The 12,721-nt window shown below is 57.0% G+C and overlaps 2 protein-coding genes across 3 annotated transcripts; both read left to right on the forward strand.

Moving 5' to 3' along the window:
• The first annotated feature begins 923 nt into the window (after positions 1 to 923).
• On the forward strand, positions 924 to 4,175 carry LOC116455452 (pollen-specific leucine-rich repeat extensin-like protein 1). Its single transcript, XM_032133362.1, has 5 exons — positions 924 to 1,215; positions 1,660 to 1,705; positions 3,147 to 3,264; positions 3,380 to 3,529; positions 4,085 to 4,175. Exons 1-5 carry the CDS (start codon positions 1,169 to 1,171, stop codon positions 4,108 to 4,110), a joined length of 387 nt encoding a protein of 128 aa, XP_031989253.1. The 5' UTR covers positions 924 to 1,168; the 3' UTR covers positions 4,111 to 4,175.
• Positions 4,110 to 8,644, forward strand: TULP1 (TUB like protein 1). Of its 2 annotated transcripts, none has more exons than XM_032133360.1 (10): positions 4,110 to 4,216; positions 4,479 to 4,584; positions 4,693 to 4,827; positions 5,004 to 5,095; positions 5,320 to 5,496; positions 5,878 to 5,990; positions 6,479 to 6,587; positions 6,782 to 6,880; positions 7,163 to 7,334; positions 8,143 to 8,644. In XM_032133360.1, the coding sequence occupies exons 2-10, from the start codon at positions 4,539 to 4,541 to the stop codon at positions 8,274 to 8,276; spliced, it is 1,077 nt and encodes a 358-aa protein (XP_031989251.1). In that variant the 5' UTR covers positions 4,110 to 4,216; positions 4,479 to 4,538; the 3' UTR covers positions 8,277 to 8,644. The 2 variants fall into 2 exon arrangements, with proteins under 2 accessions (XP_031989251.1, XP_031989252.1); XM_032133361.1 differs by having other exon boundaries at positions 4,111 to 4,216; positions 5,323 to 5,496.
• Positions 8,645 to 12,721: the final 4,077 nt, after the last annotated feature.

Raw genomic sequence — 12,721 nt, forward strand, 5'->3', positions numbered from 1 at the left:
ATCTCCACAGGAAAAAAAAATCCAAACCAACAAACAAAAAAACCCAAAAAACCAAAAACTTGCTTTGCAGTTTCTGGGCTGGCTCCCCGTTTTTAAGTAGGTTTTTGGTTTATTTTGGCTTGGTGCTTTTCTGTGCCTTGGAAGAGAAACTGGACGTGTGCGGGTGATGAGATGAGGTTTAGAGATGAAAGGGAAACCAGGAGGGTTTTGCAGCGAGGCATCAGAAGTTCCCGGTGCTGGTGGGTCTGTGTGCAGTGCTCAAATGCCACCTAGTGGCACCAAGCACGGGCTGGGGGTTTTGGGGGGACAGTGGTGGGCTGGGCAAGGCCAAGGGTCCAGTGGCGACACTGGGGACACTTGGTTTGTCTGGCTTTGCAGCCCAACAGCATCCACGGGGGCATCTGAGGAGGACTATTAAGAGTTAAATGTTAAGTGGTGTAATAACGAGTGAGGCACGAGCAGGAGGTTATGAAACCCATCATGCAAAGAGACCTCGGGACAGGGGATCAGAGCAGAGCAGAGGTCAGTTCAGAAACCCTTAGCACCGCCCAGAGCCAAGGGTGCTGCTTTCCCTGCATGGGCTTTCCATGCTCAACTCACACGGAACAGCCCAAATTCTGCACCTCGCTCACCCAGAAGACAGTTCTGGGTGAAAAACAAAGATACCCAGGGAGGATAACCCTAAACACGGTCAGAGAGCCGCTCCTCTGCCCACTGGAGTGAGAGGCTGTGCTGTGCCAGGGACCCCACCCAGCCTGGGGGAACCTGTGCACCCCAAAAAGGCACCGAGGTCTGACTGACCCCCTGCATTCCTGCAGAGCCCCCTTTTCCTGCGATTACTGCCCTGCCAGCTGCTCTCCCAGCGAGCCTGGCTGACAGCCCCTGAAATCCTATTAACCGAGTTTCAGGAGAAATAAAGTTAATCATCTCCTCCACCTGCTCTTCCTCCTTTCCCTTCTCCTCCTCCCACCACAGAGACTCGCGGAGGCGGCCGAGCCGGTGCTGTGAGGCCACTCTGGCTCTTGTGGCTGAGACTGACCCCATGGCCCTGGCCCTGGGCTGGTAGGGGCTGCAGGGCCGGTGCCGGGGAGCAGGGCAGGGAGGCAGGACAGGACAGGGCAGGGCAGGGCAGGACGGAGCCGGCCCGGCCGAGGCAGTGCCGGGAGCGATGCCGCTGCAGACGGAGATCCTGCGCGAGGTCTGGGCTGCCGACAGGTGAGTGCCGGCGGGCAGGGTGGCGTCTGAGGGATGCGTGATGTGCTGGATACCCCCAGCGGACTCCCCTCTCCTCCAGCGCTTTTTTTTCTCTCCTGTTTTCAATTTAAATGCAATTTAGTGAGCAGTTTTATCATAGTGGTTTTGCTTTGGGGGTTGGTGGGATGATGCTCATCGAGTTACAGAGAGGAAAAGTGTTTGTTAGAGGGGGATCCTCAAATTAAGCTTCTTGCCGTCCCCCTCGGCCAAGGCAGAGCCTCTCCTGTGCTCCCTGTTAGGAAGGATGATGTTGGACAAGCTCGACCCGGTCAAGATGGGGAAATGTTTCTGGAGCCAAATGGAAGACTGACCTTTCCCCCTGTACCAAAAATCGGGGCAATCTCATGCCCCCAGGGTCTGTGGAGGGCTGAAAGCCCTCACCCTTTTGCTTTCTGTGCCCCACAGCCCCAGTGAGGAGCCGGGGAGCCCCCAGCAGCACAAGCCCAAACAGGTGAGAAAAAATCCTTCCCCTCCATCCCCTGCTGTGGTCTGTCCCCGAGGGCTGGGGACATCAGAGACCCTCAAACCCCGGAGTCCACACCGAGGCCGATTTGGGGCTGGTTGAGCTGCTCCATTGGGATACTGCAGCCTGTGAGGGCGTGAGATTTTTAGGAATCCCCTCCAGAGCAAGTGAGTAGAGAAAATTCCACAGCCCTCCCTTCTTTGTGCATCCTTCTGAATCCCCCCCCTCCATTACTTTGAAGCAGCCCATGAGGAGGGTTCCTAGTTCTTAAATAACACTTTAATTAAGCCCCTCAGTTAAGCTGTAAACTGTGACTCACTTTCCCCAGGCCACGACCCTGAAAGCCAGACCCCCCCCACCCCTGTATTTCTGAACAGCCCCCAGGTGCCCCCCTGGCCTTGGAAGGGTTTCAGCAGCAATTTCATCCACCACCCAATTTAATTTTTAATCAGCAGCTCCTCCTTGAAGGGCTTTGTTAAGTAAGGGAGTGGTTGTCCACCCCGCAGCTGCTTAAGGGATTAGGGGGTGCAAAAGAGCTTTTCCGTGTGAGCTCATGACACAGAAGAAAGCAGCCAGTTCACAGCTTCACCATGGAGCCCCCACCTCCCCCTCCCCAAATTCACAGTCCTGGGATCCATCAGGATCCCACCTTTTGCAAAGCACCTTCACACACCACCCTGGAGCATGCAGGAGAAGCGAAACCCCTGCGAGGGGGAAGATGCTCTGTTGGGCAGTGGAAGCAGCCCCGGTGCACCTGGATTTGCTGAGATCACTTTCCGACAGCCTGAGCTGACACCCACTCCCCAAATACCTCCTGTCCAGAGCCAAGTGCTGACCCACATGCTCCGTATTTGGTAAATCGGGGTTATTTATAGCCCCAGCTAACCGGGATTAGGTGTGCTGTGCCTAATCCTCCTGTTTCCCTGCTCCTGCTGACCTCCTTGCCATTGACAGGAGCCTCTTGTGAGCGTGAGAGGAGATGGAGGTGAGCGGCCAGGCTGTCTGCCCGTCCCTATGTCCCTTGTCCCAGTTCAGGTACCCAGGGTGCCCAGCAGTGCCCAGAGTGGCTCCCAGCCAGGGTCCCTATGGCCACAGTGGGATTTGTTCCTCCATGCTGACACGGTGTCACAGCAGCACCATTGTCACATCCCTCATCTCTAGAGCTGTCCCAGGGCAGATGTTCTGTCTGTCTGCTAACAGTCGTTTCTGTTTTCCTCCCTCTGCCTTCCTCGGGGGGCTGCCCATGGTAAGTCACTTGTTGGAAGGTGTGAGTGTGTCCCTGTTCCGGAGCGTGTCCCTTGTTCCCGTGTTGGGCCAGGGAAAAGCCCGGCTATATTTCTGAAAGGGACCCAGTGCTGTCTGAGCAGGGGTTGCCTGGTAAAGGTGTTTAAGGCTGGCATCACCTCTGCAGCACCATCCATGAGGGCAGAAGCTGAAGAAGAAGAGGCAGGAGCCTGGGCTGGAGCCCGAGGCCAAACCACGGCGGCCACGGGTGAAGAAGCCGAGCGAGGCGGGGGCTGCAGAGGAGCCCCCTGCCCCAGCACAGGGTGAGCACAGATCCCCCACAGCCCCCATGGAAATGGAGGGAAGTACCGGGCCCCCCCGTGGCCCCATCCTGCACCTGAGGCGCTCTCCATCGTGGGCATCTCTTGAAATGCACAGGGGTGAAGAAGGTGAGGAAGAAGAAGGAGGAGAAGGGGGAGGAGGAGAGCGACAAGGACCCCTCCTCCAAACTCACCAAGGAGCCTCGGAAGAAGAAGGAAAGCCCAGCTCCCCGCTCCCACGTGGCCAAGGGCCCCAAGAAGCCACAAGGTGCGGGGGCAAACACCCACCCCTCTGCAGGCACTGGCTCGTGGCACCTCGCGTCCCCCTGCACCGTGTCCCCATAGCGCCGTCCGTGCTCCCAGTGTCCGCTGCGGCTCCGCTGCGCCTCTGCACATCCCCGGCACAGCTTTTTTGGCTAAAACCCAGCTACGGACCTGGGAGAAAAGGGGATGTTGCAGGGGACCTAGCTCACTGCCTTGGCTGGGGAGTTCGGCATCGAGGTGGGGCGGGGAAGAGGGGGTGGCACGCTCCCTGGAAGGGGGCAGTTTGGTCCCCGGACACTTCCCGAGCGAGAAGTGGCTCGGCCGCGAGGGAGCGCTGTGGCTGCGCACCGCAGTGCCCGGCGCTGGACACGTCCCACGCCCGCCGGACAGCGCGGCCGGGCCGGCCGGGCCCCTCGGCCACCAGCCCGGGGTGACGGGGATGAGCGCCCACTCCGGCCGCTGCTGCCCAGGGAGGGTCCCTCCTCCGCACGCCACGAGCTGGGGTCCCCCGCTGCCGAAGGACCTTGTGTTGGCTGATGCCGTGGTCACCTCTCGGCAGAACCGGCTGAGGATGAGGGAAGATGAGGAAGAGGAAGAAGAGGTGGAGAATAAAAACCCGCCAAAAAAGCTCAAGAAGAAGCTTCCCAAAGAGCCCCTCTCAGGCGGGGGGGAGAAGAGCTGAAGCCGAAGGGTGAGTGCCCAGGGACAGGGATGCTTAAGCCCAGCTCTGTTGCCGCTTGCATCTGTCCTTGGCGGAGGAGGAAGGGCCTGCACCCCGTCCCCCGTCGCTGTCCCGGAGGCTCAGGGGGGCTGCAGAGCCATCGCCTCCTACCATGCAATATCCCCCCTGCTTCAGCCCTTCTTGCTGCTCCGACCCTGCCACCTCCTTGTCCCCATCACTGCCCTTTCCCAGCCCCCTGTCTGGCTGGTCATCAGCTCCTCTGTCCCAGCAGAAGAAAAGAGTGACCCTGACACGGCAAAACCAAATCTGCCAAAGCACCAAGAAGGAGCCAATGTCTGTGTTCCAGGTGAAGAAGGAGAAGAAAAACAAGAAGAAAGGTATGAGATGAACGGGAAGGGGTGGCAGCCAGTCCTGCTGCCTGATGGCATCACCCTGAGCCAACAGCACTCACTGTTGTGTGACCATGTCCCTCATGTCCCTCACAGCTGCCACGAGCAGTGATGAGGAGGACGATTCTGACTCCAGCACCAAACCCATCAGGTCAGAGAAGAAGAAAAACCCAGCATCCCTCTTCCAGACTGGTGGGGACCCCCCAAAGGAGAAAAAATCCAAAAAGAAAGGTGAGAATCCGGCACTGGTGGGTTCTGGTGGGGCTTCTGGGGATGCAGTGAGCTTGGCCATGAAGAGGGGAGTTACAATCACTAATGTTGGCACGGGTCTGTGCTGAGCTTGATTTTGGGGCTCAGTGGAGTCAGGATTTTCTCCCTTCTATGCCCCTGCCTGTTCCTGCCCGCAGTTCCTCCCAAACAGGCTGAGAGTGAGGAGGAGACTCCAGAGACCCTGCAGAAAAACTCCAACAAGAAGGGAAAAGCAAAGAAATCAAAGAAGGTACAGAAGACCCCTCAGAGCCATGGGGATCCCCTCGGGGCAGGGGAAGAGCAGCTCTTCCCTCCAGGGCGGGTCAGGAGGTTTACAGCACTCCCAGTGAGACCTGCCACGGTACTGTCCCCAGAGCCACCGGCTGCAGGGCCACAGCCCGGGGGAATGGATAGCAAGGAGCAATTACCTGGGAAGGGAGGGCGGCTTTGGGGTCACCATCCCCTCTCACGCAGCAGCAGAAGGAGGAGAGGCCCCCGTCCCCTGTCATCGAGGTGGACAACCTGGAGGAGTTTGTGCTGCAGCCGGCGCCGCAGGGGGTGACCATCAAATGCCGGGTGACACGGGACAAGAGGGGCATGGACCGGGGGCTGTACCCCACCTATTACCTTCACTTGGACAATGACAAGAAGGTGATTTGGGGTGGGGGTGTGGGGATCCCTGGGGCTCTGCATCCATCCCAGGGAGCACCCTCAGGGTTTGGGGGGGATGCTCGTCTGCATCCCCCTATGCTGGTGTGTTCTGAATGAGGCTGCTCCCCTCTCCTGCAATTCCTCCAGGGAAAGGTCCCTGTGGATGGTACCTGGGATGATGAGCTAACATTGGCTAGAGAGCCGTGCTAAAGCTGGGCTGGTCTCAGCTCCTCCTGCCCCATAATGCAGCCAGTATTTTGGGGATCATTGTCATGACTTGCTCAAGGTCATGGCAGTGACTTGTTGGGGGGTGAGCTGGGGACAGCAGTGGCAATGGCAGTGACAATGTCCCATTCCCACATGGTCCCACTGCTCTACCAGGTGTTCCTCCTTGCTGGGAGGAAGCGTAAGAAGAGCAAAACCTCCAACTACCTCATCTCCATCGACCCCACTGACCTGTCACGGGGTGGAGAGAACTTCATCGGGAAACTGAGGTAGGAGCAGATGTGGCCCCCCATTTTGGTGGCACCCCATTTCTGCAGCACCTTCTTCCCACTCCATGGCTTACAGGCTCTCCCAAGCCATGGCTGGGGCAGACAGGAGGCTAAATTCAGCATTTCCCACTGCTGTGCCTGACCTGAGGAGTGGTGGGGGGCTGAGAGGGGAAAACAAGCTTGGCCGGTTCCTCCCAGCAGACAGGTCATGGCTAGAAAAGGTGCCTGGCAAGTCCCAGCCTGCACTGCCAGCAGCCACACAGCAATGCTGGGGGTCGCCGTGGTTGCAGCACCCTATAACACCCTGATTTAGGGCTGCCTTGAACCCAAGAAAATGACTCAAGAGTGGGAAAGACGGCATTGTTGGGGCGCTGCACGAGGGGTTTGCAGCCAGACCAAAGCCAAGGCTGTGCCTAGAGAGGGGTCATGGAGGGGGTGGAGCGGGCTCAATGGCATCGGCCACAGCCATCTCCCACCCTTGGGTGCAGATCCAACCTGATGGGTACGAGATTCACCGTGTTTGACAACGGCGCAAACCCCGACAGGGCCAACGCTGACTGGTCCAACGTGCGCCAGGAGCTCTCGGCCGTGGTCTACGTAAGAGCAGCCACACTGGGCTCCCTTCCCAGCCCTCCTGGGCAGGCAGAGAGGGGCTCCCACCCTGCACCCCTTCACTGGGGCTTGCAGAGGTGTGGGATGGGCTGGAGACACCCTTGAGCCCTTGTTCAGCCCCGGTGAGAGGCTGCAGCCTGCGGTGGTTGCTGGTTTTAGAGATGGGGTTTCTCTTGCAGGAGACCAACGTTTTAGGGTTCAAAGGCCCCCGGAAGATGACTGTCATCATCCCTGGGATGAATGCTGACTGTGAGAGGGTGCCCATCCGGCCCCGGAACGTGAGTCAGGGCCCAGACTGGGAGAAACTCCTTGGGAGCTGGGTTTGCAAGGGACCGCCTTGGATTTTACCCATCTTGGGGCATGGAGAGGCTTTCAGGTGTCCCTGAAATTCAAGGTGTCCATGGGACGTGGGAGACATGGTGTCTGGTTTTTTCTCCATGATAGATCCCATTTCCAGCTGGGTACTGCTACAGAGCATCCCCCAGGCAAAGCCACAGGAGGTGGCAGGACTCTGGAGGGGTCACCCCAACTCTGCTCTGCTCCCTCTTGCCCCTCCCCAGGATAACGACGGCCTCCTGATGCGATGGCAGAACAGGAACATGGACAATGTGATCGAGCTGCACAACAAGGCACCAGTGTGGAACGACGAGACCCAATCCTACGTCCTCAATTTCCACGGCCGGGTCACCCATGCCTCCGTCAAAAATTTCCAGATCGTGCACAGCAGTGACCGTAAGCTGGGATGGGGGTGGGATGGGACAGGGGATAGGATGGGGGAGCGCTGCTCATGAGCTGGCCCCAACACCCGTGTTTAGGCTGAGGTTTAGTTTTCTCATGCTCTGGGGTCCTGCCTGCCTTTGCTGGAGCTGGGATGAAGCTGGACAGGCACCCCACACGAGCTGCCCGTGGGCACTGGCGCTGGTAGGGGCAGCGTGTGGGGCTCCTGTTGCCAGGCAGATTTAGGACAAGGAGAGATCCTGTGGGGTGCTGAGCCCTCTGTCACACTGCAGCCACCCACTCAGCCCAGGCCACCCCAGAGCACTGTCCCCAGCACCCTCCCCACACTGCTGGCACTGGCGGGCTCACTGTGCCTCGGGGACAGTCCCTCAGGGGTGGCAGCAGCTCTGTCTGGATGCGGCCACTCGTCACCTGTCCGGCGCAGTCAGAAGCCCTTGGCCTCCAGGGTGTTGGGTTACAGGACAGAAAAAGCCTCTTGAGGGCCCCTGGTTATTTTTACAGATTTCCTGTCACCCGCCCTCCAGTAGCAGCGATCCCACGGTCTGGGGGGGGTGGGGTGAGTGGGGTCCCTGTCCCTTGGGGGGCTGTGGGGTGCTGGAGGTGCCAGAGGTCTGTGCAATGGGAAAATGATGCTTTTTGGTGATCTGTGCTGCAGTACAGCGCAGCCAGCACAGGAGCCGCAGGCAGAGTTTGGGTGAGGGCGCGTGGGCAGCTTCTTTGGGATGCTGCTGCGTGGGCTCACTGGGGAAAGGCAGGCTGGGTGCACAGGTGACATCCCAGTTGCTCGCCCTCTCTCCCGCAGCCGACTACATCGTGATGCAGTTTGGGCGTGTGGCGGATGACGCCTTCACCATGGACTATAACTACCCGCTGTGCGCCGTGCAGGCCTTCGCCATCGCCCTCTCCAGCTTCGATGGGAAGCTGGCCTGCGAGTAGCACCTGCACCGGGGCTGCCGGGACCACCGGGGCTGCCAGGACCATGGGGGCTGCCTGCCAGTGCCCATAGGATGCTCCTGCATCCCTGTCCTGTTCCGCTCCCTGTGTTTCCACCTTCTTGCGGTCACAGTTGTTCTGGGGTGGTTCAAGGCACTTGGTGCCCGCTGAGGGCTGTGGGATGCTCACCCAGCTGCTGCCACCCTCTCCAGGCAAATTTGGGGCAAATTGCTGGGCTGGGGTGATGGCAGAGCCAGGCTGGGGGTATATTCAGCAGATGAGGCTGACTGCAATTCCTGTCTCATCCCTTTGAGATGTTTCTTGGACTCAGATCCTGGAAACTCATCCCCCCCTGTTTTTTTCTTTTTTTTCTTTTTTTTCTTTTTTTTTTTTTTTGATTATGGTTTGAATTTTTATGCTCAGTCTCCCAGTGAGAAGGGGATAGGTGGTCTCCTCACTTTGTGTTTCCTCATCCCTGCCCACATGCAGGTGGGCTCTGCCTAAGCTCCTGGCTCAAGACCCCCATCCTGGCTCGTTGCCCGCTGGGCACAAAGCCCCTCTTTTGCCCCTTTTTGCCCTCATGTGAACAGATGGCCAGCGCCCATGGTTGTGTTTGCACCCACTGGGTCTCACCCCACTGCCCAGAAAATGCTGGGGATTTGGGTCCCTGAGAAGCAGCCTGGCACCGGCAGCACACAGGCACGTGCTGAGGGGTGACAGTGCCAGCAGAGGAGGGCTGGCAGGCACGTGAGGCAGAGCTGGCATTGCTGGCAGGTGGCCCAGCTGGGTCAGTGCTGCCAGGAGGGACCTGGAAGAGAAAACTCAGGGTGCACCAGGAAGCAGTGGAGTGACTCATGAGGTGTGGTGCGGTGCTGAGTCACGTTCAGCACCCAGGCAGGGCCCGCCGAGCTCCCTGTGCCCACAACGCTCATTGCCCCTTCACTCTGTGATGTCCCTCCAGACCTCACGTGTCCTAGGTGTCCCCACAGCTGCCTCACTGGTGCTCTCTGTTCATGAGAGGTGGTGGACACAAGGTGCCGTCCCCTGTCTCAGACTGGTGGGGAGCTGCAGGGAGTCACTGGGAAGGGGAGAGGCTGAAGAGAGGCAGCTCGGTGGGAGCAGGACAGCTCATGCCCCCAGTTTCACCATTTATGGGGTGAGGATCTGGCTGCACAGACAGTCCCAAATCTGATTAATTCAGTGGTGAGAAAAACGAGGAGATGCCAAGGAGCCCTGAAACACCATCCTCAGCTCTCTGATGCTGTTTCTCTCACCTGCTCAGCTCACCCACTGACTCCAGGACAATTTGGGATTCCCTTCCCAGGACACATACGGGTTGTTCCCCCATTCTGGGGGTGATCTGAGTCCCCCAGGTTACTGCAGCTGAGAGGCAGCTGCAGTGGAAAGGCTGAGGAGCGGATGGATGAGATGGATGTGATGGTGCAAGAGGGATGCTCATCCTCTCTGGGCAGTGTCGCAACATCACCATGGCCCGAGCCTGTCTGCCTGGAGCCAAGGACAGAGGACAGTGACAGGGGGACCGTGAGCTGCTGCTGGACCACTGGTGAACTTCTGCCCCAGTGGCTTTGCAGATGGGAGTGGAGATTTTCCCCAGCTGTATGATTCTGGGCTTCATGATTCATGGGCAGATGCTCGTGGCAGGGTAGGCAGAGGTGGACAGCTTTGGGGACAAGCCAGCCAGCATGGGACATCATCCACTACCCATGCAGCAAGCTCAGAGAACATCTTGTGAGCTGAAGGGAGAACCAGCCGCAGCAGTTCAGGGCCAGCGTCCCTGGCGAGGTATGGCCAGCAAATGTGGGGAAAGCAAGAGCTTTCTGCCCAAATCCAGCCACAAACCCAACATCTGTTTGAAATCGGGACGAGCTCAGCTAATGGTTGAGCTAATACTTGTCCCCATTTCCTCCTGTGCAAGGAGAAAAGAAGCAGCAGGGTGAGAGAGAGAGGTTTGGGCTCCCCAGGTTCTGTCTGCTGTTATCCCAGCTGCTCCCCAGGTCGATTCTCCCTCCCCTCACCCAAAACATTTCCATTTTCCATTTGCCCATTGTTGCTTGCAAACCCCTCAGGTTTCCTGGCCTGCTGCCCATGGCAGAGCAAAATCCCTGCCATGGGTGTCCCTCCTGTGCAATGTCACCCACTCTCAGAGCAGCCACTGCATCAGCCGCCCACCCGAAATCCCTTACACAAACGCTCTAACACAAACCAACTGTGGCAGAAGAAACGAATGAAAACAATTTAATGGGGCGATGGATATTCGGGCCCTTTGTTTGCGCTGGCTGTTAACACCAGAGGAGATGAGGGATGGAAGCAGTTGAAATGTGTATCTACTTTGGCCGGCGGAAAGTGTGACGGATGCGCCGGCAGACCAATGGCTGAGGATGCTGGGGTGTGCGTGGGTGTGAAAGGAATGCTCGCTGCAAGAAAAGATAAAAAAAAAAGAAGAAAGAGCCTTATCAATGGTGTTTGAGTCCAAAGTGTGTGTATTCCTTGGAGAAAGGGCTTCCTCGGTCCCCAGGGGTGATGTTTTCCCTGCAGTGTGAGACTTTGAGGTTTCTGAAGGTTCGTTTTAGGGGGGCTGGCATTGGGCTGGTGCTGCAGGCATGGATTTAACCCCACAAAGTGCTCCTGCAGGGGCAGAAGCGTGGCCAGCGGCCAGAGATGACTGTCGTCAGCTCCTCGAGGGAACCTCCTGGGAAATGCATTTTATTTTTGCAGAGATGCTTATAAGGCAAAGGGGAGGAAAAAAACAAGGCCCCACCTCACTGCTGAGCAGCACATCCCAGCCAGGACCAGTGTCACTGCAGTGCTGGCGGCTCTGTCAGTGGTTCATCGCCATCCCACACTGATGAGTGGAAAGATGCTGGTCCAGAGCTGAGCAGGAAGATGGACATGGGGGCTCTTCTCCAACTGCTTGCTTGTCCCTCTTCCCCAGACCCCTGGGGCTTGGGGGGCTCCATACACCCAGTCCTGAGCCCAGGCTCGGCCCCTGCTCTCCTAGGGGGGCTGACAGATATTTCCATGGGTTCCAGGAGGCAAATGCCCCATTGGGCGGGCAGCCTGAGCAGGGAAGGGCTGGTACATCCTGGGGGGTGTGGAAGGGGAGACCAGAGCTGGGAAACTCCTTGTCCAGCAATGGAAAGGCTGAAGCTGTTTGGGTCCCAGCAAGCTGCCATGGCCCCAGCCCTGGGGGATCGCCCTCCAGCTTTGAAGTGGCGATAATTTAATTAATTAAAGAAGTGATTGTGAGGAGGTGTTCTTCTCTTCCCTCCCCCTCCCCTTGTATTTATTTGGGTAACATTTTTTAGAGAGAAAGGCAGACCCATTGCTGGTTAGCTCAGCTGTGGCTTTGCAGGATGGGCTCCTTCTCGGTGCAGCAAGCAACAGGCGGCAATGGGAAAGCCAATATTTTTCAACTGCTTTTTAAAAAGAGTCATTTTTTAATTAGTGAATCCATTCTAGAGAAGTGTTGGAGTTTTACAATGTTGTAGCTGTTCTTGGTGTCTTGCCTAGACTTGGATGTTCTGGCCATAAGAAAATATTATTTATGGCGTTGCAGCTTGCAGCTCTTTTCTATTATAATTTGAGAAAGGAAGTTGCTGTTCCCACCAGTGGACAAAAAAAAACATAGCAGAAACAAGGATTATGGACTTCTGAAGGAGGAAAAAAAGAAATAAAAATTAAGAGGCAGAACGGAAACAAACCACTGAGCCAGCCTTGAATCTTTGCACTCCTGAACAAGCTCATCCCAGCATCGCTATCAGTTGTGCTGGATGCTGAAGCCAGACCCCTGCCTAAAAGGCAAGGCCAGAGCAGCAGTGACCCCCTCAGCACTCCCATGCTCAGCGTTACATGTGTTCCTAAACATTTGTGGATCAGCCTTTTTATTCATGGGCTAATGCACACTTGTTTGCTCATGCCTTACTCAGCCTAAACTCCTATTGAACTCAATTAAGGCTGTCATCTCCAGGAGCTCTCAATGTCATTTTTGCCCAAGTAAGGGATGAGTAACGAGGCTCTGAACAGCCCTTGGAGAATAGCAGCCATTTTGTTGCAGTTTTTGGTCCAGATTTCTTACAAGTTAGCACCAGGCCAAGGGTGGAAGAATGCGATATGGCTTTATGAATCACACACAATTGCTGAATGCGCTGGATGCTTCAGAGCCCGTCACTTCACGGGCTGAAGCATTGGCTGTCTTGTCCCAAAACGCTTGAATACAACCAAGCTCATGATGAAAATTAGAAAAATATGTTTCTAGAAGGAATGGGATGCAAAGAACATCCCTTCTCCAAGCAGGGTGCTGGGAGGATTCCTCATCTGGATTTATCTCTGGGGGTTTGGGGTACTGTGGCACAGGCCTGCGGTGTGTGCTGGCCCAATGGCCAGGGGGACTCAGCGTTCTGCCCCTTTTGGGGCTGCAGCTCCTGACA

Source organism: Corvus moneduloides, chromosome 24 (assembly GCF_009650955.1).
Source record: "Corvus moneduloides isolate bCorMon1 chromosome 24, bCorMon1.pri, whole genome shotgun sequence".
NCBI classification, from domain to species: Eukaryota; Metazoa; Chordata; class Aves; order Passeriformes; family Corvidae; genus Corvus; species Corvus moneduloides.

Excerpts from the sequence above, each read along its gene's own strand:
- LOC116455452 (XM_032133362.1), top strand. The coding sequence starts at position 1,169 with ATGCCGCTGCAGACGGAGATCCTGCGCGAGGTCTGGGCTGCCGACAG. Across the intron at positions 1,216-1,659 it reads GAGGTCTGGGCTGCCGACAG|CCCCAGTGAGGAGCCGGGGA; the intron begins GTGAGTGCCGGC and ends TGTGCCCCACAG. Across the intron at positions 3,530-4,084 it reads GGGCCCCAAGAAGCCACAAG|AACCGGCTGAGGATGAGGGA; the intron begins GTGCGGGGGCAA and ends ACCTCTCGGCAG.
- TULP1 (XM_032133360.1), top strand. The coding sequence starts at position 4,539 with ATGTCTGTGTTCCAGGTGAAGAAGGAGAAGAAAAACAAGAAGAAAG. Across the intron at positions 4,828-5,003 it reads GAAAAAATCCAAAAAGAAAG|TTCCTCCCAAACAGGCTGAG; the intron begins GTGAGAATCCGG and ends TCCTGCCCGCAG. Across the intron at positions 6,881-7,162 it reads TGCCCATCCGGCCCCGGAAC|GATAACGACGGCCTCCTGAT; the intron begins GTGAGTCAGGGC and ends GCCCCTCCCCAG.